The sequence below is a fragment of the Dermochelys coriacea genome, chromosome 8 (genome assembly GCF_009764565.3).
Source record: "Dermochelys coriacea isolate rDerCor1 chromosome 8, rDerCor1.pri.v4, whole genome shotgun sequence".
In the NCBI taxonomy this organism is placed as follows: Eukaryota; Metazoa; Chordata; order Testudines; family Dermochelyidae; genus Dermochelys; species Dermochelys coriacea.
Genome location: NC_050075.1, coordinates 864,852 through 892,460, shown reverse-complemented (window position 1 = coordinate 892,460; position 27,609 = coordinate 864,852). Strand labels below are relative to the sequence as shown.

The 27,609-nt window shown below is 59.5% G+C and overlaps 1 protein-coding gene and 1 long non-coding RNA gene across 7 annotated transcripts; both read left to right on the top strand.

The window, feature by feature from the left end:
• Positions 1-1,957: 1,957 nt before the first annotated feature.
• FAM193B (family with sequence similarity 193 member B) lies at positions 1,958-27,609 on the top strand. 6 transcript variants are annotated; one of them, XM_038413866.2, is made up of 11 exons: positions 1,960-2,407; positions 2,541-2,632; positions 13,455-13,694; positions 16,050-16,267; positions 16,610-16,819; positions 18,383-18,752; positions 19,612-19,807; positions 20,207-20,443; positions 21,110-22,127; positions 22,542-22,617; positions 25,616-27,609. In XM_038413866.2, exons 1-11 carry the CDS (start codon positions 2,336-2,338, stop codon positions 25,710-25,712), a joined length of 2,826 nt encoding a protein of 941 aa, XP_038269794.1. In that variant the 5' UTR covers positions 1,960-2,335; the 3' UTR covers positions 25,713-27,609. The 6 variants fall into 6 exon arrangements, with proteins under 6 accessions (XP_038269796.2, XP_038269794.1, XP_038269792.2 ...); XM_038413864.2 differs by having other exon boundaries at positions 1,961-2,407; positions 2,544-2,632; XM_038413868.2 differs by lacking the exon at positions 16,610-16,819 and having other exon boundaries at positions 1,958-2,407.
• On the top strand, positions 2,643-4,549 carry LOC122455627. Its single transcript, XR_006273959.1, has 2 exons — positions 2,643-3,249; positions 3,683-4,549. It is a non-coding gene; the product is annotated as an uncharacterized LOC122455627 (long non-coding RNA).

The following is a 27,609-nucleotide window of genomic DNA, read 5'->3' as shown; positions in this document are numbered from 1 at the left end:
CTGGCACCAGCCCTGCGCCCAGCCTGTCCAACAGTCATAACCACCGTCCCTTCTGTGGCAATAGCCTCACCCCTGCTTGGATCTGTGGGGGCTGAGCCAAAGGACTCAGAGTGTCTCCCCGCCCCCCTCCGCCCCCTCCCCCCGGTCACCTGGGTTTGTGTGGAGCCAAGTCTGCAATGGCCCACAGCAGCAGCAGGGACCCCCACAGTGCTCTGCCCAGATCCCTCTTGCGCTGTGAGGAGTGAGCATATGCTGGTAGCAGGCCTGGCTGGGTAGCTGCTCTGTACCTTTCCCTAGACGGAAGACAGCCCCTGGGCAGGGCTGAGTGTTGCAATAGGCTGGACTGTAGCCCAGAGCAGTTGTTTGGTTTTCTGAAGTTTGTCAGGACTCGCTGAGCCAGGCAGAACTCGTTCATCCCAGCACGGGCTGTGGGCGCAGCCGAGCCAGGGCTGCTTCCGACACCAGCTGGTGGCTCCCAGAGCAAGAATGTGATTAAGCTGCAGTGAGCCATGTGCTGGTTCTGCATGCAAGTGCCACTCCTGGGAGGCAAGGACAGCTCCTGGCCCTGCTTGGGTCTTTGCACCACAGCACACCAGGAAGGCCTCCCTTCCTGCCAGCCTCTGGCACCAGCTGTGACAGGGAGGGCACCTTGCAAGTACGTATAAGTGCTCTCAAGGACATTGGTGCCCTGCTAGTAGGAGACAGCCTCCTTCGGAGGCCATGCAGTCTCTGTGCAAGAGCATAAGAACATAAGAACAGCCAGACTGGGGCAGCCCAATGGTCCAACCAGCCCTGGGTCCTGTCTGCCAACAGTGGCCAATGCCAGGTGCTTCAGAGGGAGTGAACAGAACAGGGTGATTATCGAGTGATCCAGGGCTTAAATTCAGCCAGAGCTGTCTGGAGCTGAGCTCTGGTAAATATTTTCAAAACCCTGGAGTTTTTATAGCATGTTTGGGGCAGGGGATATGTGGGGGCTTCAGCAAGTACTCTATAAGAATTTAAGCCCTGGAGTGATCCATCCTGGTCAGCCACTGCCAGCTTCTGGCAAACATTGGTTAGCTACACTCAGAGCATAGGGTTGTGTCTCTGCCCATCCTGGCTAATAGCCATAGATAGACCCATCCTCCATGAATTTATCTAGCTCTTTTTTGAACCCAGTTATACTTCTGGCCTTCACAACATCCTCTGGCAATGAGTTCCACAGGTTGACTGTGCGTTGTGTGAAGAAGTACTTCCTGTTATTTGTTTTAAACCTGCTGCCTCTTAATTTCCTTGGGTGACTCCCTAGTTCTTGTGAAGGGGTAAATAACGCTTCCCTAGTCACTTTCTCTGCACCAGCCATGATTTATAGACCTTTCTCATCTCCCCATGAGTCCTCTCTTTTCCAAACTGAGCAGTTCCAGCCTTTTTAATCTCTCAACATATGGAAGCAGTTCACACCCCTGAACATTTTTGTTGCCCTTCTCTGCACCTTCCCCACCATCACCTACACGGCAAGGGAAAGAATCCCAGTTACTCATGGTCCGCAGCTGGGGGTGATTAACTGCCTCCTAGCGAGACAGGGCGGGGCTAGGCCCTTTCGTAGGCCATGGGTGCTCAAGTGGAGGCAGCTGGCTGTGAAGCCCTGGTGTAGGGCTTGACAGGTAGCACTAGAGGCAGATGGCCACTGGAGCAGGTTAGGCTCCTTCAGGGGAAGCCTGAGGTAGGGCCACAAGGGAACTCCCATAAAGCCTGAGGTGGGGGATGAGCTGTTTGGCTGAAGATTTTTCTTTGGCCTTTCATTTGGACTTGGGGTGCTCCCTGGGAAGGGATCTAGCCCCAGGGCACCCAGAGGGGAGAGAAGAGATGATGCAGGTCTGAGGGGGAGCCTAATGGGTGCCTGCTGAGAAGGGAGCCTGGGGGAAGGCCTGGGCTGGGGGAGCATTGATAAGACAAAGGCAGTGGTTTCACCCTCAGAAATGCTGAATGGGGATGGTGCTGGGGGGGAAAACAGAAAATAGCTGTCTCTCGCAGGGATTGATAGGATTGTGCATGTAGAAGCCTAGGATCTGCTATACCAGAGCAGATCAGGGTTCTGCTGCTCTGTTATACCCTGACACTGACCACCATCCACTGCTTCAGAGGAAGGTGCAAGAAATGCAACAGCTGGTAGGGTGAGGGCAGCCTGCCCCTGGGAAGCTTTGTGCAAATCCCCATTAGCTGGTGGGGATTCCTGAACTGAAGCTGGGGGGTTAGAGCCCCTTCCCACCTCAGGTGGGTTTGTTTTTAACCCTTCCTATGCCATGTTGGATGTTCCTGTTATCCATATAAAGGTCTAGCCCTTTTTCTTGGAATCATGATAGTCTTTGCCTTGGTGATACCTTGTAGCAGTGAGTGCCACAGGACGCTTGTGCACTGCATGGAAAAGGTCAGTTTTAAACATGCTGCCTTTCAATGGGTGAATCCCCCCGCCCTCAACCTTGCTTCATGAAATGGGATTTGCTAGTCGTCCTGCTCTATTCACGTACCTTTGCCATGTAATCCATGCCGGGCTGTGGCAGCAGAGGGAGCACTGCAGAGGCCTGCAATCTAACCTGATGAGACTGGACTACAAGCAGCGAGTCTGGGTCAGAAGAAAGCCAGCCCCTCTCCGGTGAGCTGGGTCTCTGCCTCCTGCCCGCATGGTCAGTGCATGGGCCCTGCCCCTGACAGCCACTGCCACTTTGCTCCTGTGTGACTGCTGTGAAGTGAGGGTGCCCAGCGGCATGGGGGGGGGCTGCCAGGAGCCGGGCATGCAGCTGCTAGTGCACACAGCCCACCACAGCAATGCCCAGGCAGGAGCTGGGGGTGGCACTGACTAAAGTTTGGGGGAGGCTAGAAAATGACTTGACCCTCTTTGGCTTGGGTCAGGTGAGCTTGGTCTGGTTCCTGAATAAATATTAGGCCTGAGCAGACCTCTACTGTCGTGAGCCATGTGGCCAGCATTTGGGCAGCGTGGTACCGCGCTCCACAGCGCCCTCAGCCGGCTGATTCCAGAGCCATGGTGACGGACTCATGGGCAGGCCTGATTCCTGCTGAACCAGTGCCCACTAGAGGAAGCTGGGCTCTCACTGTGCAAGGGGCCTGCTTTCAGTCCACACAGAGAAGTGGGGCACAATCCTCTGTTTCTCCTGGTGCCCCTGTCTTACAGACACTGCAAGCTCTGGCGTGAGGGGTGCCACAGAGCCTTTGCCTACAGAGACCATCGCTTCCCTACCAGAGCGCAGACAGGTGAGTGTGTCTCCCTGCTGTGACTCAGCCTGGCAGCAGGTATGCTACCCGTACACAGCTGCACACCAGGAACTAGAGCCGCTCTTGAAGCATGGCTCTGGGACTGCTCTCACAGCTGTGGGAGCCCCAATGCAATTAGAGTGCTCTCTCTCCTTCCTGGCCCCTTTCTCTCCCAGTTCCCTGGGGGGTTGGTTACTACAGAAACACTTGATTTTCCCCATCCTTTGATTGGAGTTTTCTGCCTGGGTTCCTAGATGGCCAAGTCCAAGAGTTGCTCAGCTGTGAGGGTGCCTGCAGCCTCTGTGCATTCCTCCGTCCTACCGCTGCCTCCCCACGCAGCGCTAGCCGGTGTCCACTCCCCACAAGCTTTGAGGAAAGGCTGGGTGGCCTTGGCAGAAGATTGACCTTGTTTGTTTCACCCATGCTCTGACAGGACCTAGGGCTGAAGCCACTGTGGGAGAGTGGCAGCCCCTTTCCCCTGACGGCTCGCAGCTGGTCAGCATGGGCAACAGCCAGAGGCGCTCAGGAGCGGGGCACTATGTGAGAAAGCTCTTTCGATCCCACCAATGCCCTGGCTGCCTCGTCCATCAGCCCAGCCCTGGAGAGCTAAGCAGCTGGCCTGGCGCGGCGCAGGTGGGAAATGCTGGTTCGGATGCTGGCCCTGTGAGCGCCGTGGCTGAGTCTTCTCCACCCAGTACAGGAGCCTGGTGATCTGGTGATGGGGACAAGTGTGTGTCTGTGGGGAAACACAGCGAAGTGGCAAAGGTCTACCCAGAAGCTCCCCTCTGCAGTGCCAGCCACATGCCCTCTCTGGTTTAATGCGACTGACCCAGCCGTGCCAGCTGCTCAGGGATGTGGCAGGGCTGCGGAGAATGCCTGGCTCCTGCTTCACAGGAAGGGTGGATGCAGGAGCAGCCTCTGCAACCCTGAGCTGGTCATGCCCGTGGGGCCAGGAGCTAAAGCCCAGGCACCAGGGGAAACTGATCCTGCTGCACGGGCAGGCTCCCTGACCCTGGGCGAGAAGGGCTGGCAGGGCAGACCACGGAGCTGGGCCTCTGGTCTGAAGCCTGCCCAGCGGCCCTCCTTGGAAAGGGGATGTGTCTGGGACAGGCAGGGCAAAGCAAGAGTAGCAGCCGGGCCTGCACGGGGCTAAGCATGGTACACGCAGGGGGACAAGACGGGGACCCTGCCTGAGCACCCCCTCATAGCCCATAGCACTGGCGGGGGCTCCCTACCTCCAGCCCCCCCCCAGCCAAGCTCCCTCCCCTCCCCTCCCCCGCCGCTCCCCTCCCCCCAGCCATGTTCCCTCCCCTCCCCGCCGCTCCCCTCCCCCCAGCCATGTTCCCTCCCCGCCGCTCCCCTCCCCCCAGCCAAGTTCCTCCCCCCCGGCGCGCTCCCCCCTCCGCCCGCTGGGGGCGCGCTGCCCGGGCGCTGCCCGCTCCGGCGATGGCGGCGGCGGCTTCCCCGCGCCGGGCCGCCCCCGGCAGGGGCCGGACGGGCCGCGCCGCCATATTGGCTGTTGTCCTGTCGGGAGCGGCGGCGGCGCGGGCCGGGCATGACTCGCAGGCGGAACAAGGCGGCGGCCGCGGCCGGGGCGCGCAGGAGCGGGCGGGGGAGCCGCCCCCCCGCGCCCCCCCCGGGGCCCGGCCCCGCAGAGCCCCCCGAGGCGGCGCCGGGCAGCAGCGCGGAGCCGGGCAGAGCCCCGCAGGTACCGGGCCCCCGGCCCCCCGCCTGCCCCCCGATCCCCCAGCTCCTGCACCCCAAACCCTGCCCCTGCACCTGCCCCTGCACCCCGCCCCCCTGCACCCCGATCCCCCAGCTCCTGCACCCCAACCCTGCCCCTGCACCTGCCCCTGCACCCCGCCCCCCTGCACCCCGATCCCCCAGCTCCTGCACCCCAAACCCTGCCCCCTGCCCCTGCACCCCGCCCCCCTGCCCCCTGATCCCCCAGCTCCTGCACCCCAAACCCTGCCCCCTGCACCCCGCCCCCTTGCACCCTGATCCCCCAGCTCCTGCACCCCAAACCCTGCCCCCAATCCCTGCACCCCACCCCCCTGCACCTTGATCCCCCTTCTCCTGCACCCCACCCCCCTGCCCTCGATCCCTGTCCCCTCATCCCCCAGCTCCTGCACCCCAAACCCTGCCCCCCGATCCCTGCACCTGCCCCCCCGATCCCCACCTGCCCCTGCCCCCTGCCCCCCTGCACCCTGATCCCCCAGCTCCTGCACCCCACCCCCCTGCCCCCGATCCCTGCACCCCACCCCCTGCACCTTGATCCCCCAGCTCCTGCACCCCAAACCCTGCCCCCGATCCCTGCACCTGCCCCTGCACCCCACCCCCCTGCACCCCGATCTCCCAGCTCCTGCACCCCACCCCCTGCACCTTGATCCCCCAGCTCCTGCACCCCAAACCCTGCCCCCGATCCCTGCACCTGCCCCCCAATCCCCTACCTGCATCCTGCAGCCCCTTGCACCCCACTCTGATCCCCTGCCCCCCCACACCCCAATCCCCCGGCTCCTGCACCCCTCTCCCTGTACCTACACCCCAATCCTCTGCCCTGCCCCAGAATCTCAACCCCATCTCCTGCACCCCCGTTCCCCAATCCCCCACTTGCACTCATGCCTAGCTCCTGATCTCCTGATCTGAATGTAGATCCCACCCCAATTCCCCTCTGCACCCCACTGGGGCCCTGTTCCCACCCCAATCCGACCCATGTACCCATCCCCGCACACCCGTCATCCACCTACTGTGCCCACCCCAATTCCTCCCTGCACACACCCCCTGCCTGTAGTGCTCACACCAGTCCCATCCAGCCCTCTGCACACGCCCACCCGGCACCCGGCCCGTTCCTGTCCTGGGCCTGCAGTTCTCCCCCTGCACCCTCCGGCCTCCTGCACCCACCCCTTGCCTGTAGTGCCCCATTATTCTGCGTGTAGTAGCCATGCCAATCTGCACCCATTCCAGGCCGGCAGCGTTCACCTGGGTCCCGCCCACCCTCCGCCTGCAGCACCTACCCGGATCTCACCCTGCACATGCACACGCATGCAGCACCCCCCTGCATCCGTCCCCATGACCAGACCTCCCCCAGTATGCACAGCCCCGTGTCCCACCCCTGCAGGCAGCACCCTCCTCTCACCCTCTCTCGAAGTCTCTGTACGTAGAGCTTGGTGCCCCCTTCCTTCACCCTGCATCACCCTTTCTGTTTCCTCCCTGCCTAGATGCAGAACCATGTGCTCCTAGCCCTGTCTCTGACCCTTACCACCTAGCCCGCTCCTTACATCCACCCTTCCCTCTGTCAGCCGTCTGCTCTGCATGTGGCACCCACCTCGTTCCTGTTCCTTCCCTACCTAGCACGGTTCCCCTGACACTGAGTCCAGCAGCCACAGCCTATCCTGCAGACACTCACCCCCATCTTTCCCTTGCTGCTCCCTTTGGGGGTGGGACGGGGGCTGGAGCCATGCAGCATACACCCCTCCAGGAGGGCTCAGGTTCTGTCCCAGGTGATTGCAGCATCCTCTTCCTGCTCTCCTGTAGGCAGTTTGCAAGTGGGTCTGACACCCAGCCCCCCAGCGGGCTGGCTCTTTCTGCAGGGCTGCTGTGCAGCCAAGGCTCCGGCTGTGCAAGGAGGTTTCTCTGCGCAGAACTCCACTTCCCCTCAAAGCAGTGGGGGCTTTGGGAATTGAAGACCATTATGCCTCTTGCTGGGCGGGGGGGTAAGCTTCTGCAGGGAGTGTGCTGCTGGGCTGGGGGGTGCACAGATAGTGACCTGCCTGGATCGTGCAGTGCATTGGCAGTGTGTAGATGAAAACTGGGCTGTGCAAACTGTTGCCCCGGCCTCTCCAGGAGGAATTCAGGGCCCCCAGCTGGAACAGCCGAGATGAACTGTGGCATTGGGATGAATTTGCAGAAATCTCCCGAGTTCCTGTGAGAATGATGGGGTAAGGAGATGGCAGCTTTGCTGCAAGCAGAGTGCAGCCTGAGCTGGAAGCTGGCACAGACAGGCAGACTCCTGGGGAGCTGGCAGCGAGCTGTGCCCTGCGGCTCCTTCCCAGGTGGGATGTTGGACCAGGCTGGATACATCTCTGGGTAGGCTGCACCTCCCCCAGTGCACTGAGATGGCAGATCTCCGGGACAGGAGGATTCACTTCGCTTTGTGAGAGCTCGCGGTTGTGCTATTAACCCCGTGGAAAGCCAGGCTGTGCACAGCTGCTGCGGCCTGTGGAAAGGGCTCGTCTGCCCTCCACACCTGTCAGCCGAGTGTGTCCAGCCCAGCGAGGGTCAGGCGGGAGCAGAGTTGGGGCTTCACCTGACCACACAAGTTGGGGACACTGGAGCCTGTCCGTGGATGGAGGCGCTAGGGCACCTGGAATGCCAAGCTCGTCTCTGTGCAGGACATTATTTGCCTGTTGTCTTTGGAGGGAATTCCTGCACCGCTTCCCTCCAACGTGGGCCAGCTGGCTGCAAGGCGTAGACAGCTTTTCCAGGGTGACAGCAGCCCCAAGCCCACAGGATCAGAAGCTATGGCAAGTAGCCGAAGATGTCGGGCAAAGCGGGGAAGGAGTTGGTGGGTAGTAGAACATACCAGCCTTGCATCTGGCACTACCTGGCCGTCTCGGCAGAGATGTCCTGGGAACCGGCCCCCTTCTCCCCCAGCCAGGCTCCACAGGCCAGGGGGCTCCCTCTGTTCGTGAAGCTCATGTTGCCTTCTGGGCTGAGCCTGTTCAGAGTGTGGCTCTCTAGTGCCTTTCTCCAGCTTCGAGTGCAGTGCAAGGAGAAGAACTGGAAGCATGTGGGGGTCAGGTGCGGCGCGGCGCTGGGGGGCGGGGAAGGCTGTCATCTCTGGAAGGGGAGGGAAGGGCACCTGGCACTGTGTATTTTCATGATGTGCTCAAGATGTCTCCCCAAGCGGCTAACCCCGGACCCCTGCCTGAAAGAGTGTCTAGACTAGGTTCCCATGTGCCCCAGGGTTGGGAGCGGAGCACGTCCGTAAGCTGAGCACACCGCAGAGGGCTATTGTAAGGGAACTGCAGGGGTAGGATGACCCAGCAGGAGACCAGCCAGCTGGGGTTCAAATAGGGGAGGGCCTGGCTTTGCCGGCCAGCCCAGGGATGGAGTTCTGTGGAGAACAGCCAGCCAGCCAGGGGTCATATCTGGCATCACAGGTGGGCAGAGCAGTGAAGACTTGAGCCGCGGTGGGGAACGCCCGTTTCACGTGGACTGTGAGTTCCGTGTCTGACAGCGCTAGCAGTGGGGCCCTGCTGTGTGACCGGGGCTCGCGGCAGGCGCTCCCTCGTACAGGTGCTGCTGGCCTTCTGTGTCACGGGGTTGGCTCTCTGCTCCTCGCGCTAGGCCATGGCTGCTTGTGGGCAGGCAGTGATGATAGCCCGCTGCTCCTGGACTTGCCGATCCTTGGGGCTGCATAGCCTTGTGCACAGGGACAAGAGGGGTGACCATGTATCAGGGTCATTCTCCTGCCCCTCTCTGTGGTCACCATGGTGAGCCCCGCTCGGCACCGGGACGCCCAGGGCTGTACACAGGTGTGGTCTCTCCAGAGCCGAGAGACGTTCTCCTACCTGCCTGTGTCTAGCTTCTCTAGGTCCTATTACAGCTCCCAGCATGGCCCACCGTGGATCCCTGGCCCTTTGCTACTCTCCCAGAACACTGGGCGGGAGGGCTGGCAGCTGGGCCAGGCAAGCTCCTGGGTGTCAGGGCCAGCAGCTCTTTGAAGTTGCAGATGCTCTGGTTCATTCCTGACCACCTGCATTCTGCATCCCTGACGTGCCCTCTTGGAGTGGGGTGAACCAGACGCCCCACTGGAGGGCTGGGTTGGGCTGTCTGCCTCTAGTGGGGCAGGGATGGCTCACCTGGGCCTGAGGATGAGTGGGCCAGAGCTTGGCATTCCAGCTGCCCTAGTGCCTCCAGCCACGGACAGGCTCCAGCGTCCCCACCTTGCGCGGCCATGTGAGGCTCCCGCCTGACCCCCTCTGGGCTGGAAACGCTCGGCTGATGGGTGCAGAGGGCAGACAAGCCCTTTCCCTAGCACGAGCTAGCGACACTGGAGGGATGCTGTGAAGCCAGGTTTTATCCATGCTGGGAAGGGAGAGAGTGTCTGAGGGGAGCTGGCTGGCAGCTCCCTTGGCCACAGGCTGGGGGATTCTCCCCACTTGATATTGTTGCAGGGCCAGCTGTGCATGTTCACCAAGAGTCATCACACTGTGCTGGGGGCTGACAAGGAAATCTGCCCCCTGGGCTCACACCACTTGCTCGCTTCCCAGCTCCTGGAAGATCATCCAGGTCAAAACTTGGTCTTAAATAAATGTGTGAAGATGCAGCCTGCCTGTTTGCCACTCCTAGCCCCTGGGTGAGGGGAGACAGCATTCTGACCCTTCCCCACCTGGACGAGAGAGGCACAGCCCCACTCGGTCTCATGCCGGGTTTTTGGTTGAGGGCAGCCCTGCCTGACTTAGGCAGATATCATGAGACCCTGGGTAGTCTGAGCACTGAGACACTCCAGCCACCAGTTGGCCAAGGCAGCGATGACATGACTTGCTGGTGGACAGGCTGGTGGCAGAGTCCAGGCGTCCTGCCCCTAGTCCCAGCTTAGCCACCACCCCCTGCCCCAGGGATATGTCAGGCTGCGTCCCGCCCCCTGCCCCAGGGGCATGTCAGTAGCTGTTCATGGAAGGAAAACCCTGGTGGGGATGCTGTCCCCAGGAGCCTGCCATGGGAAGGGGTGTTTGTCCGCACTCTGAAAGGGTCAGCCATTCCAGGAAGAGTGGCCCAGCATAGAGGGCAGCTCCCTGCGGGATCACACCACGGTGCCACTCTGTCCTTACTGAGAACTTCAGTTCAGCCAAGCTCATGTTGTTCTGAATTAGAATAGTGTAGGTGGTTAGGTGGCTTTTTTGTAATTAGGCCTCTCTCGAAGGCCAAGTCTGCCTGAGACCATAACGCCTCGCTCGTCTGTTACCGTTCTGATACTTTAGTGCTTTTAAATGACCGTTTTGATGTCATGTGATCGATATTTGAGCAGTTATTTCGGAGTCTATAAAAGCCCTGCCCTCGGCAGGGCCCCTCTGGTTCTGCAGCACCAATCTGGCTGAAGGCTCCATTTGGCCCCATTCTCGTTGTTGGAGCACCTCACAATAACACTCGCCCCCGTAGGGAGGCTGTGGTGCTAGCCCCATTGTGTAGATGGGGGCCTTGATGCACAGAGAGTCCAAGGCCCTGAGCCATGAAGGTGCCCAAATCCCACCCTAAGGCACCCACAGCTCATGGTTAGGTTAGTTTGGGCTCCAGTGTGAGCCCCAGAATCCCTGCTGAGCCCTGTGTGCGCCTGAGTTTTCAGCATGAATGTTCCCTTGGAGCCGGCGTCCCTGTCCCGAGCATACGCTTGCCTAGGGCACGTGCAGGGCCGATCCAGTAAGCCGCCAGAGCAGCCCGGCTGGGTCAGGTCCCAGGCAGGGTCCAGCTGGAGGATGTGATTAGAACACTTCTTGGGATGTGGGAGACCCCGGTTCAATCCCCCTCCCCCCGACAGGATTTGTACAGGAGTCTCTCACTCCCCAGGTGAGTGCTCTGCCCGCGGGGCTTTGGGAGAGTCTGTGGGGGCCTCTCTGTGGGTGGGAGACCCTGGGTCCAGACCCCCCGAGCTAATGCCTTCAGCTGGTACAGTGAGCATGCGCAGTAGGTCTCTGGGCTTGCTGGCCGGGTGTGGGCCCGGAAGGAGGCAGAGCTGAGGCTGTATAAATACAGCTCTGGGGCTGGCTTGGTCAAAAGGGGCTGACGGGGGCGGGGCGGGGGGTTGCCCCTTGTTCGTTGTTTGGCCTGTGTCCTGTCTGGGTTTGCCCCCTTATTGCAGGGGGACTCTTGTCAATAACTTACTCCCTTGGGGGCTGTATGGAACCTGCCGGTTTGTAACTGGACTCTGGAGCGTAGGAGGGGAGCCGGCTGCATGGGGCTAGCAAAGCTGGGGAGCATGAGGTGCCAGTACATGGAAGATGCTCAGCTGAGGATAAAGTGTGAGGAGTTGCACACGCCTGTGGAGGCAGCAGAATGCTACAGGACTGGGGAAATGCAGGCTCATGTCTGTTGGCAAACCTGCAGTGCTGTGAGGGGAGAGTGATCAGCGTTCCTAGCTCCGCGTGTCTGGCTCCGCGTGTGGCCGAGTCACTTCTCCTCTCAGAGCCTGCAGGGTGGCGAACGGCTGACGGGTGCATCAGGAGGCGCAATGGCTGTACAGTGTCCGTGGAGGGCGGGTGCTAAAGGGGGCCCAGGGCTCTGAGTGGGTCGTGCACGATGGCTGCTGGAAGCCTTGAGATTCTGGGCTGTATCCCCAGAAGTGTTGCAGAGCAGAAAGGGATGGTCCCTTTCTGTGCTGCCCTGCGGGGAGAGGGCTTGGACCCCGGCTCAGCTGATGGGCTCTGTGACACTCCAAACATTGACAGATGGGAATGAATTCAGGGGGTGAACGGCCGGCCATGGTAGCACCGGGGTCACATCTGTGGGGGGTGATCCGAGGGAACTAGGGGTGATGGGGCTGCCCAGCTGGGGAAGTGTCTTTGGAGTTATGGGATAGTTTCCTGGGAAAGTGGGGAGCTTGGATGTTTGGGGTGCTTCCTAGGCTAAGCAGAACACCTGCTCAGGGCAACCCCTGCGAGCACCTGGGGACGGGTCAGAACCTGGCAGGCCTTGTCCGTACCACACACGGAGACTCGGCCACTGGGAGCTGAGGCTGGCGGAGGTCAGGCCAGATTTCAGTCCCTCTCCAGCGGATGCCCATGGGGGAGACGTGTGGCCGTCATTAGTGAGCGCAGAGAGGGAAAGCCTGGCTCAGCCCCTCCCCCAGCCTCTTTAAAAAGCCCCCCCAAGCCGGGTCTGTCGCAGCCCCCAGCAGCCTGCCTGGAGCTGACAGTCTCCTGGAGGCGCCCCGCCCCCACCAGAGCAGGGGCTCCAGTGCTTTTGTTCTGTCTGTGTCTGCCTGATTTCCGCATTTGCTGGCAGAGCAGATGGCTGGGAGCCCTGCCCGCAGCTGGCACCTGTGCCCAGAAGCGAGGGGCTTGGGGAACATCCTTCCTCCCGATGCGCTAGCTCTCTCCCTGGGGTTGCCACCAAGGGACACAATGACAGGCATACTGGAGCCTGCGTCGACTTGCATTTCTCTGCTGGCAGCAGACCCTCCCGCTGGGCCCACGTACTCTGCTGCTCACCTTCCCGTCAGGTGCCTCCCGCCTGCCTGCTCCTTCCGGGGCGGTGACATTGGCGCAGCCTGGCACTGCCCTGGGGGGCTCCTTTTTCCCCACTCTGGGCAGCACTTGCTGCTGCTGCCGCCCCCCCTCGCCCTCTGCCTGAGAGGCACAGGGTGAGCCAGGAGCCTGCCTGCCTCTCTCCTTTCCTTCCCCCCCCCCCCAGGATCTGCCGCAGCCGTAGCAAGAAGAGAAGCTTGGCCCCTCCCTGTGCCCCCTTTGCTTCACCTTGAGTGTGAGGCGCCATCTGCTTCACAGCGGCAGTTAAACACGTGGCTCCTTGTCCTGGCCCCGCTGCAGCGGCAAACAATGGGGGACACCCCCCGCCAGCTGTGGAGAGCAGAGTGCAGAGCTGGGGAGGTCTCTAAAGTAGCCGTGGACTGCAGCCTGGCTTCCCCACCAGTGCAGGCAGGAGGCCCCGGCCCTGGGTGGGACTGCGGGGCAGAATGCAAAGAGCAGCGAGGGCCTGCCACATCTGTTCCTCTATCCGCACCAAACAAAGAGCTGGGGAGGACCCAAGGCCAGTGGGGCTGGAACAAGGGATCTAGAAAGTAGGGTATTGGCTGCCTACCCCAGTTGGTGTCCTCTGCCTGCCCTTGGGTATTCCCAGGGTCACCCCCTTCTGCTCAGCTCTTCTCGCTCAGCGCTCCTGGCGTGTCTGTGCCCAAGCCGAAGGTGGGAGCTATTGGGAAGGGACTGGCCGTGGCCATGACAGACTCCACGGCACTTCCCCTAAATGCCCAAGACTGCTGGATTGGGTAGTGCTGCCGTTCCACTCGGTCTGTGAGGGCTGCCATAGTGGGATAGCAGCATCCGGTGGGCACGGCTCGCAGAGGTGCTGCATGGACCCAGCCTGCTGGCCCTCGGGGCCTGTCCTGCACCTGCACAAACACCTGGGAGCCCTGTAGCCTGCCTTGTGCCCAGCTGTGAGTGACTCGTTGCCCATGTGTCCTGCTGCAGGTGCTGCCCACTGCCAACCAGTCTGTGCAGACGTGTTGCTTGCTATGTCACCGAGAGCGCAAGGACTGGGGAGGCCCATCTCACAATGGACTGGTCTCCCCGGGCGAGAGGTTGCCTCCAGACTTCGTGCCAACGCTCGTGCAGAACCTGCTGGGAGAAATGCCGCTGTGGATCTGCCAGAGCTGTCGGAAGAGTGTGGAGGAGGAGGAGCGGCGAGCTGTCCAGGAGCAGGCCTTGGCGGTAGGCAGCTGCTGACTTCTGGCCATGCTGGTTAGGGCCATGGCTCCCTTCAAGGCAGGGGGTCCTGCTGAGCAATCGGTACTAATTGACATGTGGTAGCAATGGCTGCTGAAGGTCCCCTTGAGCCTGGCACCCCTCTGGCCCTTGCTGAGTGCCTATACACATACCTGTCTGCTGAGCATCTCCACGCGGCTGTCTCCTAGCGCTGTGATGCCCTCGGAGGGTTTCTCCTAGCTGGGGGGAGAGCTGGTAGTGCCAGTGGAGAAGGCAGGCATTTGTTTGTTCAGGATTGAGGATTGGGCCAAAAGAAATCTAATGAGGTTCAATAAGGATAAGTGCAGGGTCCTGCACTTAGGATGGAAGAATCCAATGCACCGCTACAGACTAGGGACCGAATGGCTCGGCAGCAGTTCTGCGGAAAAGGACCTAGGGGTGACAGTGGACGAGAAGCTGGATATGAGTCAGCAGTGTGCCCTTGTTGCCAAGAAGGCCAATGGCATTTTGGGATGTATAAGTAGGGGCATAGCGAGCAGATCGTGGGACGTGATCGTTCCCCTCTATTCGACACTGGTGAGGCCTCATCTGGAGTACTGTGTCCAGTTTTGGGCCCCACACTACAAGAAGGATGTGGATAAATTGGAAAGAGTACAGCGAAGGGCAACAAAAATGATTAGGGGTCTAGAGCACATGACTTATGAGGAGAGGCTGAGGGAGCTGGGATTGTTTAGTCTGCAGAAGAGAAGAATGAGGGGGGATTTGATAGCTGCTTTCAACTACCTGAAAGGGGGTTTCAAAGAGGATGGCTCTAGACTGTTCTCAATGGTAGCAGATGACAGAACGAGGAGTAATGGTCTCAAGTTGCAATGGGGGAGGTTTAGATTGGATATTAGGAAAAACTTTTTCACTAAGAGGGTGGTGAAACACTGGAATGCGTTACCTAGGGAGGTGGTAGAATCTCCTTCCTTAGAGGTTTTTAAGGTCAGGCTTGACAAAGCCCTGGCTGGGATGATTTAACTGGGACTTGGTCCTGCTTTGAGCAGGGGGTTGGACTAGATGACCTTCTGGGGTCCCTTCCAACCCTGATATTCTATGATTCTATGATTCTATGATTGTGTGAGAGCTGCCCATGTGGTATGAGAGGCCCCCTGCATGGTAAGGCCAGAGCTGGAAGAGTGAGTGTGCCACCGACTTATGCCTCATTTCCCCATCGCCCCCCATCCCTCTCCTGGCTGGGAAGATTGGCTCGCTGCTCCCGCAGACCTTTGGATGTTCCTTGGGGTGGGGGGATTTTATTAGGTGACAGGAATTTCCCCCCGTGGCTTGGCAGGCCCAGCTCCTCACCAGAGCTGCCCCCTCTAGGCCTGATTCTGGGTCCATCAGTCAGGGATTGGCAGCATCAGGCCAACGGAAACCATTGTGGTCAGCTCATCTGACCCCCGGTACAGCCCAGGCCTGAGAGCTGCCCCCAGACCTCCCCTACAGCAGATATGCTAGATAGACCTCTCAGCTGGATTTAAAATGGCCAGAGACTCTGCTGCAGCCTTTGGTAAGTTGTTCCAGTGGTCTGTTACTCTCAGCGTTAAAAACGGGCCCTTATTTCCCGTCTGAATGGGTCTAGTGTCAATGTCCAATCCTTGGATCGGGTTAGACCTGCCTCTGCCTGAGCGAAGGGCCCACTAGCAAACGTTTGGTCACCATGTAGGCACTCAGAGACTGAGATCTAGTCACCCCTAACGCTTCCTTTTGGTAAACAAGGCAGATTGAACTTGAGCTATGGGAAGCCCTGGCCTCCATGCAGAGATGACCAGGATTCATGCCTGCGCACATCCCTCCAGAGACGCTCTTGTTCTGGGTGAAGAGTGACAGAAGCACTTCGTTAAAGGTGCCCAGTTGGTAGCCTGGTGCAGCTGACTGGTCTTGGCCAGAGCTTGCTGTCATAGCCCTGCCCTACACTAGAGGGTTACGTCAGCGTAACTGCGTCGCTCAGAGGTGTGGATAATCCACCCCCTGAGCGACAGAGTCATGCGGTGCATGGCGCTGCGTCGGTGGGAGAGCGCTTCCTCCAGCACGGCTCCCATGTTCTTCAGCCGACGGGAGAGCTCTCTTAGAGCGACAGGTGCCGCTGTAAACGTGTAGCCTAGACCTGCTCTCACCGAAGGCTGATGTGGAGACCAAGGTGGCAGAGTGGGGGAGACACAGGCTCGGTCCTGGCAGGGGGAGGCCCAGCAGGGAGCCCTGCGTGAGTGAGGATGGGGGGGCATGTTGGGACTTGGCCTGGTCCTGGGGAGCCCCGATTAGACCCAGAGCGTTTGGGGATTCGCCTCCTGCTGCTTCATACTGTGAGTTTCTTTCCAGGTCTCGTTATCACACACGTCCTGCAAGTCGCAGTCTTGCGGGGGCGGCTCCCACTCCTCATCTTCCTCATCGTCATCTTCCTCCTCCTCGTGCCACGGGAACTCGGGGGACTGGGATCCCAGCTCCTTCCTGTCTGCTCACAAACTGTCGGGCCTCTGGAATTCCCAGCATGCCAACGGAGCCACGCAAGGCAGCCCCTTGGGGGGGGGCTGCACTAGGTGAGCTCAGGCCAGCCTAGGGCCACATAGGTCTCGGCATGGCTACTGGCCATCTCTGGGTCCAGGCCTGAGTGGAGTGGCCTCCAGGGGCCCTGCCTTAGAGAGCAGAACCTTGGGGTTCCCTGGGCTCTGGAAGGGCTGGCTAGGGGAAAAGGGAGCACATGGCCTTAGTGCCCAGGGTACCAGGGGGGCTGGATCCTCCCTTCCTGCGCCCCGAGGCTGCAGCCGGATGTTGGGGGGAGCGATGTGTGCTCTGCTTCGGAGCCGTCCCAGAGTCTCCAGTGCTGGCCCAGGCCAGGCTCTGCATGGGAGAAGCCGTCTCCAGCGCTGACTCCATTTCAGGTGACAAGCACCCCAGCCTCCCGCTGGCTCCGGAGTGCATCGGCCAGGCTCCCGCTGCGGCACCTGGGCTCAAGGCCTGTCCTTACAGCCATGCCGTCCCCCCAGCTTCCAGCGGGGCTGCCCCCGGTTCGCCTCTGCCTACCTCACTCGACTTCTGTAAGACGCTTCCCAAGCAGCTCAAGAGCATGTGCCGCAGGCCCACCCCGCCAGGTGTGTACTTGTGGCGGGGGCGGGGCAGCTGCACCATGGCTTGGGGCTCCTTGGCACTGCCCCTTTCCCCTCCCCCTCGCCTGCTCTCCCAGGCCAGCCGGCGTCAAAGCCCTTCTCCCGTGGGCTCTCGGGTTGCCTGTAGTGGTGGAGAAGAGCATGGCAGGCCCAAGGCCCTGCCTGAGAAGGGCCTTTTCTCATTGCTGGAGGATGAAGAGTCCTGCAGAGCATGAAAGCTGCTGGGCCAGGCCCCTTCCCAGCCAGCTGCGTGTGCAGATGCAGCTGTGTCCTCTGCCTGTGGCTGGGAGGAGCTCGCTGGGCTGAGAAAGCCCCCTTGGCATCCCCTTGCCAGCAGGGAGCAGTCATAAGAGCGGCCCTACCGGGTCAGACCAAAGCTCCATCTAGCCCAGTATCCCGTCTGCCGACAGTGGCCAGTGCCAGGGGCCCCAGAGGGAATGAACAGAACAGGGAATCATCCAGTGATCCATCCCCTGTCGCCCATTCCCAGCTTCTGGCAAACAGAGGCTAGGGAACCAGCCCTGCCCATCCTGGCTACTAGCCATTGATGGACCTATCCGCCATTAACATTAGTTCTTTTTTGAACCCTGTTATAGTCTTGGCCTTCACAAAATTCTCTGGCAAAGAGTTCCACAGGTTGACTGCATGTTGTATGGAAAAAATGCTTCCTTTTATTTGTTTTAAACCTGCTGCCTATTAATTTCATTGGGTGGCCCCTAGTTCTCGTGTTATGAGAAGGAGTAAACAACAACACTTCCTTATCTACTTTCTCCACCCCAGTCATGATTTTATAGACCTCTATCACGTCCCCCCTTAGTCGTCTCTTCCAAGCTGAAAAGTCCCAGTCTGATTAACCTCTCCTCATACGGGAGCTGTTCCAGACCCTCATCATTTCTGTTGCCTTTCTCTGAACCTTTTCCAATTCCAATAGGTCTTTTTTGAGGCGGGGCGACCACATCTGCCCGCAGTATTAAAGATGTGGGCGTTCCATGGATTTATATAGAGGCAACATGATATTTTCTGTTTTATTATCTGTCCCTTTCTTAATGATGCCCAACATTCTCTTAGCTGTTTTGACAGCCGCTGCACATTGCATGGATGTTTTCAGAGAGCTATCCACAAGGACTCCAAGATCTCTTACTTGAGTGGTAACAGCTAATTTAGAGCCCATCATTTTATAGGTATAGTTGGGATTATGGTTTCCAATGTCAATTACTTTGATTTTATCAACATTGAATTTCATTTGCCATTTTGTTGCCCAGTCTTGGCAGCAGTGAGGACGCAGGAGGGCCCTCTGCAGCCCAGCGTGCTGGGCCAGGGTCAGAGCATGGGCCAGGGTGGGCCATGTGCTCTAGGGTCGGGGATGGTGGAAGGTCCTCGGGGAGGAAGCCTCTGTTCTTTCTGCTTCTCTGCTGGGGGTGAGCAGAGCCTGGGGTCCTGCTGGGCTCTGTGTGCGCATGGGCGCTCCTCTGCCTGCCATGCTGGGCTGGGACAGCCTGGTGCCGCTGTGCACATGCTTGACCCATCTTTGATCCTACCTGTCTGCAGGTGAGGCCTTCCACTCCTTGGACCATCACCGGCACCCAGACCTCGCCGCTCCTCCCAACAGCCCCACAGGGCTCCCCTCCCAGCCACCGGCGCTGATCTCCACCAAGCAGTCACCCGCCCACCTGAACACCTCACCGCAGGCAGCGCCGGTCCCTGCAGCCAGCCCCCACGCAGCCGCTGCCGAGTCCCCTCCTGCTGGCATCCTCTCGCATGGCCAGGCCTCCTGCAAGAGCCCTCACCTGCCCCCTGCCAACGTGCCACTTCTGAAGATGCCACCTCCGCTTTCAGGCTGTGCCCACCCCTGCAATGGGCACTGCAGCGGGTCCCTGGTGCCACCAGCTGCTCCACACCAGCTGCCCAGCACTAACAGGTGAGAGGGTCTCTGCCTGCCTGTGGCTGGTGCGATGGCTCCTGGTGTTCTGTGGGCACTAGCATAAGCCAGGGGCCCTGCCAGGGCTCAAGTTGCCCTGACCCCATCCCAAGGAACCAGCCCTTGCGGGGCAGAAGGGCTCCTCACACCACAGCTCTGCAGAGGTGGTCTCACTCCAGCACCACACAGCCCTGAGGCTCCAGGGCCTCGCCCGCTATGACAGTTCTGTCTGCAAGGCGGACGTGGCCTTCGCTGCCTGTCTCTCCTGCAGTTCGGGAATTGATCCCCCTCAGCTCAAAGACCTGGGCCCGCCCAGCGTGCTCTTTGTCACGAGCAGGGCCAGGAGCCCAAGGACTAGCTGGTCTGCAGCCGCCTGCCCTGGCCCCTTGGAGTGGGCTGGAGCGTTGGGTTCCTCCCTGGGGATGGCTGTTGGCAGGGAGCCCCAGCCCACCTGGGGAGGGGCAGCAGAGAGCACCGCAGTGGGGTCCATGGTGGGTGGCGCGTGTAGGGCAGGCAGCTAGGCTCTGGCTACACCCCCTGGCTCCGGGTCTGGTTTGCTGGCATGCTCGGTGAGTCTTTGCCCTACCAAAGGGCTTGGGGTCCCAGGGAGCAGCGCAGGGGTCTCTTCCCAACCAATTAAACAAGCCAGTCGGGTGTCAGGAGAGTGCCTGGGGGTGGGGGCTGCCTCCCCTGGGGCCTTCCCTCCCCCGCAAGGTGCCCCCACGCAGTTCTGGGACATGGGAGGGGACTGCTCCTTTCGGCAGCCCCAGTGCCGTCTGAGCCTGGCTCGGCTGCGGCCCCCAGTGCCTCACTGCCCTGGGTCTGCCTTCCAGCTACCTCCCACCCTCCCTTCCCCCAGGGACCCCGTGTGCAAAGGACACAAGTTCCCCAATGGTACCAGCTGCCACCCGCCCCAGTCATGCGAGGCGGACGAGGGGCTCGGGGAGGATGAGGACAGCAGCTCTGAGCGCAGCTCCTGCACCTCCTCCTCCACCAACCAGAAAGACGGGAAATTCTGTGACTGCTGCTACTGTGAGTTCTTCGGCCACAACGCGGTAAGTGAGCCATTGAGCTGGGCTTGCTGGCCATGGGCGCTTGGGAGACTGCCATGCCGAGAGCACAACACCCGGTGGCTGGGCTGTGGGCATGTGTCCCCCACAGGCCTGACATCAGCCCCCCTCTGCTAGGCCAGCCCTGGCGAGCCACCCGGGAGCAACCAGTCTGTCTCCATCTGACACTGCCCCTGACTCTTGCAGCTGGGCCAGCGCCTCTCAGCCCCAGCCCCCAGGGCCCCCTGTCTCAGCCTAGCAGCTCTCCTCACAAACTAGGAACCATGCTGCCTTCAGCAATGAGCTGTGGGTGGGGCAGCCCCGTAAGCAGAGGGTGGGAAGGGGCCTGGGAACAGTGTCCATCTGTGCCAGGCAGGACAGTAGTAGCCCAGGCTCTCTCTGCAGCCCCCTGCGGCCCCCACGAGCCGGAACTATGCCGAGATCCGGGAGAAGCTGCGCTCCCGTCTCACCAAGAGGAAGGAGGAGCTCCCACAGAAGCTGGGCCACAGCAGCAGCTCAGGGGAGCCGGCCGTGGATCACCGGGACGTGGACGAGCTACTGGACTACATCAACAGCTCGGAGCCCAAGCCCCTGAACAGCGCCAAGGCCGCCAAGCGGGCACGGCACAAGCAGAAGAAGAAGGTGAGGATGGGGGGAGGGAAATGTGCTATTCCAGACCCGGTCCATCGGGGGTCAGAGCCGCCTTGGGTCCCGTTTTCCCTTGGTAGCGGCCCTGGCCCCAAGCCTCCCCGGAATAGCCCAGAGTGTTAGACAGATGCCCGAGCTAGGAAAGGCCTTGAGGCCCAGCCCCACCCACCCTACTTGGGAGGCTGGATCAGGGTTGCACCCCCATGGGGCTCTGTCCTCCCCACCTCGGAAGCTTTCCCTGTACTCAGCACCCTCCCCAGGGGCCTGTCAGGAACACCTCTGGCTCTTTGCAGGGACCTGGGCACCTCTCCTACGTGTGGTCTCCCCAGCATGTGCCTGTCCTGATGGGGCTGAGTGCCGGATCCCAGTGTGGGCTAGGGCCCCTCCTTGTTCTGGGAGCTGGGAATCAGCCACTGGCCTGTGGTTCCAGCCGATAAGTCTCCCCCAGGCCTGTGCTGGTGGGCAACCGTGCCGGAGCAGGGGCTGTTGTGCCTCCTCCAGAGGGCATATGGCACCCCGACTGTGCTTGCTACAGGCTGAGCTGGGCTGTGCAGCAGTGCTTGGGTTTGTCGCCCCACGCCCAGGGCGTGCCAACCCGCTGGTCTTCTCTCCGGCCCCTTGAGAACATCTGACCGTGGCCCACCGCCTTGCCTGTTCCAGGAGAAGGAGAAAGCCCAGCTGGAGGCGGAGGCCCAGAAGCGGGTGGCGCGCGGCCCTCTGGCTGGCCAGGACAGGGAGCTGGCGGAGGAGAAGCTCCTGGAGTGGCCCCAGCTGGAGCTGGAGCGGGTGAACAGCTTCCTCAGCAGCCGGCTGCAGGAGATCAAGAACACCATTAAGGACTCCATCCGCGCCAGCTTCAGCGTCTACGACCTCAACCTGGACGTTGCTGACTTCCCCAAGAAGGCCGCTGTGCTGGAGCAGAAGACTCTGCTGTCCCATCTTAACGGCTCCTCGGGCCTGCAGGAGATCGATCTGGATCTCTCCCCTCTGAGCCTGGGCTCCTCCAAGAACCACATGCTGCTACGGAGTGAGCTGGGCCCTCGCTGGGGGGAGGGCCCTGGGGAGGGGCCACCGCAGGCTGAGAATGGGGTGGTGAAGCGCCTGAGCGCAGTGCCCAACCTCTCCCGGATGATCTGGGTCCAGTCTCCCCAGCCGACAGACTCTGCCCAGGAGAGCGGCGGGCCTGGCCTGGAGTGCAAGGAGGTGGCGCCGGCCAAGGGTCCAGAACAGCAGGAGCAGGCACCGGCGGGGGGCAGACTGAGGAGGAACAAGCGACAGAGCTGCCAGGCGAGGAAGGGGGAATGCACTGCGGTGCCCAGCACCCAGGCCGGGCTGGAGAGCCCCAGCTCGAAGGGGCTGGTGCTGGGAGCCAAGCACCCTTCGAGGCCTGGAGCAGTGCCCGCGCTGCGGAGGGGGAGTGGCTGTGTGGAGCCACCGGAGAGCGCCAAGGGGCAGGGCTGGGGCTGCGGCGGCTCCAGGCCCGAGAAGGAGAGGAGCAGCGAGTGGAAAGGCCGGAGGGGCGAGGGCAAAGCAGAGCAGCCGGAGCTGGTGCAGCCACCTCCCCTTGCTGCTGGGGATCAGCAGCCCCCGCACCCTGTAACCCTGGGCAGCTCCCCCCAGCCCAAGGGCAAGAGCAGGAAGAGCAGGAGCAGGATGGAGAAATCCAACACGTCCATCGGTGAGTCCCCTGTGCGGTCCCTCTGCTCAGCAGTGACCCAGCTCCGGCTTGTCGTCCTGCACAGCTGAGTGCTGTGGTGAGGGCGAAGCTCTCTTGTCGACTCGGCACTATGCACACAGGGGGTGGGGTCAGGTCGGTGTGGCTGCGTCACCCCCTCCAGGCCACGGAGCTGTGCTGCCATAGGGTGGCTCTAGTGGAGACCAGTCAGCGGTGGAGTACCCTGGCTCTGCCCCCCTTCCCCCTGCCCTGCACCCCAGGGTGTCTGTCCATTGCTCTTTGCTCCAAGCAGGCTCTGTGCCGGGCGGCAGCATGTGCCCCTGGTGCTGAGGGGGGTGTTCTTGGTGCCTGTGGTCCTTGGCGCTGACCCTGCTCTGCCTGGAGCCCTTTGCTGACCATGTGCCACTGCTTTGCTAGATGACGTGTTCCTGCCCAAAGACGTGGATGGGGTAGAGATGGACGAGACGGACCGAGAAGTAGAGTACTTCAAGAGGTGAGACCAGCCTGCAGCTCTCTGTGAGAGTGGGGCTGGGGGTGCCTGGAGGGGCACGTATATATCACCCTGTTGGGAGGGGCATTCCTGCCCTCTGGGATTCCATGTGTGGGGAAGGTCCCAGAGACGAGGCTCCAGCCAGAGAGGCTTAGCTGTGCCGTGCTGCAGGCATACCCAGAGGAATGTCCGAAGAGCTAATCCCAGTCTCCCTTCCTGCAGATGAAGCCCTTTACGTCTCATTCAACCCTCAGTGGACATGGAGACCGGCTGATCCCCGTCCACTTTGTAATAGCACCCCCCTTGGTATCAGCCCTCCCCCCCTTTGTCGTCTTTTCTCCAGACTAAACGCCCGTTTTTTAACCGTTCCTCACAGGGCAGGGCTTCTAAACTTTTGATCATGTTTGTTGCTCTCAACTGGACTCTCTCCAGTTTGTTCACATCTTCTCTAAAGTGTAGCACCCAGAACTGGACAGTGCAGCTGGGGCCTCACGAGTGCTGAGTAGAGCAGGACAGTTACCTCCCCTGGCTTACGTATGACACTCCTGTTAGTACACCCAGAGTGATATTAGCCTTTTCTGCAACTTGATCCCATTGTTGTGATCCACTATAGCCTGCAGATCCTTGGCAGCAGGACAACTGTGTAGCCAGTTATTCCCCATTGTGTAGTTGGGCATTTGATTTTCCTTTGTAAGTGAAGTACTTTGCACTTGTCTTTAGTGAATTTCATCTTGTAAGAGCATTGTGAATTCAAATGTGAATCCTGACCTCCAAAGTGCTTGCAGCCCCTTCCAGCTTGGTGTCAGCCACATATTGTACGTGCACGCTCTTCACTCTGTTATCCAAGTCATGAATGAAAATAATGAATAGTACCAGACCCAGGGCTGACCCACATGGGACCCCACTAGAGACGCCCTCCCAGTTTGATAGCAAACCATTGATAACTCCTCTTTGAGCCCAGTCTTTCAGCCAGTTGTGCATCTGCCTTCTAGTAATTCCATCTAGCCTGCATTGCCCCATTTTGCTTATGAGACTGTCATGTGGGACTGTGTCGCAAGCCTTACTAAAATCAAGATACCACGTCTGCGGCTTCCCCCCATCCACTAGGCCAATGACCCTGTCTAAGAAGAAGATGAGGTTGGTTTGACATGATTTGTTCTTGACAAATCCACACTGGCTGTTCCTTATAACCTGTTATCCTCTAGGTGCTCACAAATGGATTGTTTAGTAATTTGTTCTAATACCTTCCAGAAATTGAAGTTAGGCTGAGTGGTCTGTACTTTCCCAGGGCCTCTTTGTTCCCTTTTTGGAAGAGAGGTGCTGTGTTTGCTCATCTCCAATCCTCTGGGCCCTCACCTGTCCTCCAGGTATTCTTGAAGATACAGTAATTGCGAATGGTTCCGAGATGGCTTAGGCCAGTGTTACCCGCACAAAATTCTTTGTCAGTTGCACACTCTAGGACATCCCACCTCTACCTAGGGCTCAAGGCGTAACCCGGTTCATTTAAGCACCCCAAGCCTTTCCCAGTTCCTAGGGCTCCAGGCAAAAGGCACCAAACTTTACGCCTCCGTGGGCTCCGGGCTCAACTCCTCCGGGCTCCGGTAAACACCCATTCCCTGTGGACTCGAAGCAAACACCCTTTCCCCGTGGACTCAGGGCTTAATCTTTTGCGGGTTTACAGGGTCTTTTACCCATGAAAGAGCCTCTCACAGTAATATCCTACTTAACGTCTATTAACAATCACCAAAACAATGCACATACTATACCTACAATGTTCGCCACTCCCAATAAGACAGATGAACTTTTTCTTGGTGGCCAGTCAAGATCAGGTCCATCTGGGGGTCTCCAGTTTCTGCACGGTGTCATTGGCAGAGTGTTGAGGTCTGGCAACTCTGATTTTTGGGGCTGTGTTCTGGACTTGGTTCCCCAAAACTTCCTTTTGGACCCCAGTTTATATAGTGAAACTTGAGTCCTGCTTAGCTTTACCTTAACCAATCATTTTACTAAAATATTACTAAACAATCCTAACACTAGGTTTTCTGTAACCATCTTAAGATCTGTTTCTTTACCTGGTGATAGTGGGTGCCCTTAGGAAAGGATCTCCTCCTTAACATCCTGATACTGCATTGTTTTAATGTCATTTAGATGGAATGTGAGGATATGACTCCTGCTTCTTAGCTCATGGCTGCTGCTCTCTTAATCTGGCTGCAGACAAAGGCCTTAGGCTGACCATATGGCTATAAGAAAAGGCTTTATCCATACACTAGTTCCTTAAAAACCCTGGGATGAATTTCCTCAGGCCCTGCTGACTCAAATACATTCAGCTGGTCTAAATATTCTCTAACCTGTTCTTTCCCTATATGGGCTTGTGTTCCGCTCCCTTGCTGTGTTAATTGTGTTGAGTGTCTGGTCATCATTAACCTTTTTAATGAAGATGGAAGCAAAGCGGGCAGTAAACACCCCCACCTCTTGAAATTATCAGTTCTGAGCTCATCCACCCGCCCCCAGGAGAGGACCTACACTTTCCTTCATCTTTCTCTTGCCCTAATGTATTTATAGAACCTCTTGTCTGTCCCTTGCCAGGTGTAACTGATTTTGTCGCCGCGTGCTCGTGCTGTTCTTTTGTACTTCTCAGCAATTTGTTCAGGTTTCCACTGGTGTAGGATTCCTTTTTGATTTTCAGGTCACTAAAGGGCTCCTCATGGCCTCTGTCTCTCTCTTTTCCCGTCTCTCCTTTGCTCGGGATGGTTGGCAGTTGTGCTTTTAATATTGTCCCTGTAAGAAATTGCCTCCTCTCCTGGGCTCCTTTATTCCTTGGCTTTTCTTCCAAGGGACCTAGCCTGCTCTGGCTAGGGTGGGGAGGGTAGAATCCCTGGCTTGGGTGGTGCTGTGGGGCAGGGGGTGGATGGGTTGGGCACTGGCCGTGCAGGGGGCAAGGAGCGGTCACTGTCTCTGCTCTTTCCCTGATTCTCTCTCTACCTCCCTTCCTCTCCCTCCCCAGGTTCTGTCTGGATTCTGCTAAGCAAACTCGGCAGAAAGTGGCTGTGAACTGGACCAACTTCACCCTGAAGAAAACCACTTCAAGTGCAGCTCAGTGAGGTGTGGGGGGAGCCCCAGTGTGTGCGAGGGGCCCTGTGCCTACCCCCCAGCACCCACAGACACTCGCCTCACTGTGCCCCTCCCCCTGCTGGGGGGCCCCTTTTGTTTGCTCTGTGGGTTCCTCTTCCTGTGAATGTGGAACCCCTTCCCCCCAGGCCAGTCAGGCCTGCACCTCCCGAGCCAGTCACAGCTCTTGGCGGGGGGGGAGGGGGCGGGCAGGGGACTCCCCAGCTTAGGCAGGCTCCCCCCCCCCCGCTCCCTCTAGGGGATTTTCTCTTCTCCCAGCACTCCGTTGGTGATGTGCAGGGAGCCTGCCAGCGCCAGTGGGCAGCCCCCCCATGCCAGCCTGGCGCGCAGCCAGGGGAAAGGACCATGCTGGACCTAATAAAGAACTTTTTAATTTTTTATTTTATTTAAAAAACCCAACTTTTTTTGTTGTTTGTTCCTGGCTTCCTGGGACACCCTAAGGCCCCCCCCCCCCAGCTCAGCTGCCCTGCCAGCCTGTCACAAGAGATACCCAGCTTCCTGTAGCAAACAGGCCCTCCAAACTCCCTGGGGGGGCCCAGCCGAGCTGAGGGTTTGGGCCCTAGGCAGGAGCTGCAACTTCCATTCTGCCTCAAGGCTGAGTTCACTCCTCTCCTAGCCCATCCCGTCACTACCCAGCCGCAGGCCCTGAGCGTTTCCCCTGGCTGCAAGGGGCACCCGCACCTGCTGAGGGAAGCCTCAGTGGGCACCATAATGAGCACATTGCAGCGTCCCATTAGCCCAGCAGCACCTGCAGAAGGGCCAGGGCCTCCCAGCCTGCAGGCGCTGCCCCCATCTCCCTACAGCTGTTCTCCCCAGCAGTGTGGCTGCCTGCAGCAGCCCTCTGCACCCCCTTTGCACCAGTCCATGTGCTCTCTGCTCTCGGGTTCCCAAAGGGCCATGCCTGGCTGGGGCAGAGTGCACCTACAGCAGCACTTCTGGGAGCGGGGGAGGGACGTGGTTGGTACTAGCTGGGCTGTGCCTAGCTCTCCCTCTGGCTGAGTGGGCCTGTGCATGTCAGGCTGCCGGGCCTGCTCAGGGTGCAATGCCTGTGCCCCACCCACACGTACAGGGTGCGGTTCTGATGGGCGTGTTGCCCAGCCCAGCCCTGCCCTGCTTTGGATTGAGGGGGATCGAAAGCAGGGCGTGGGTGCCTCAGCTCATGGAGCCTGGGGTAAGGGATGCCCAGGACAGGGACTGGGGGCTTTCTCTACCCCAGGGAGTAGCATGTGCACTCCATCTCCCCTCCCAGCTTAGGCCAAGCAGCACTGGGGCAGGGAGGAAAGAGGGCGCCAGGCAGCCCAGCAGGGTAGAACACAGCCTGAGCTCTGCCACCTGCTCCATGCCGAATCTTCCTGCCCTGTGCAGATAAGACTAGGGCTCCACCTTCGGCTCTGCGGCTCGCAGGGTTCTGGTGAATCTTGCCCCACCGGGCCCCTGCTTGTACCATAATCCCAGCCTAACCCCGGTGTGACAGGTGTGGGAGCCACAGCGGGCCGGGGTGCTCTGGCTGACCAAGCAGCACCTCCTAGTCTGTTCTCAGTGTGTGCGCTGAAGGGCAGAGGGATGGACAGGCCGTGGGTCCCCTTCCCCGCACACATGCCCGCTCCCCACGTTCCCCACGCCAACCTACCCCCTTAGTGAGCTACAATGGAAACAAACTGCCAATCTCTGGACCACGATTTCTGGTGCTACCCGGTCCTCCAGCCTGCAGGTGGCTGGGAAGGTGCCGCTGCCCTTGCCCCACCTGCAGAGGGATCCTGCTGCGCAGCCAGCCACGGCCAGACTGGCTTCTCTGGTTTTTTTAATTATTTACTTTTGATACTGTGAAAATCTTTCATGCTGAAAGATAAAATGCCGTTTGGACACAGA

Excerpts from the sequence above, each read along its gene's own strand:
- FAM193B (XM_043491497.1), top strand. The coding sequence starts at position 4,805 with ATGACTCGCAGGCGGAACAAGGCGGCGGCCGCGGCCGGGGCGCGCAGG. Across the intron at positions 16,268-16,592 it reads TTGGGGGGGGGCTGCACTAG|CGCTGACTCCATTTCAGGTG; the intron begins GTGAGCTCAGGC and ends AGCCGTCTCCAG. Across the intron at positions 20,444-21,109 it reads GGCACAAGCAGAAGAAGAAG|GAGAAGGAGAAAGCCCAGCT; the intron begins GTGAGGATGGGG and ends TGCCTGTTCCAG.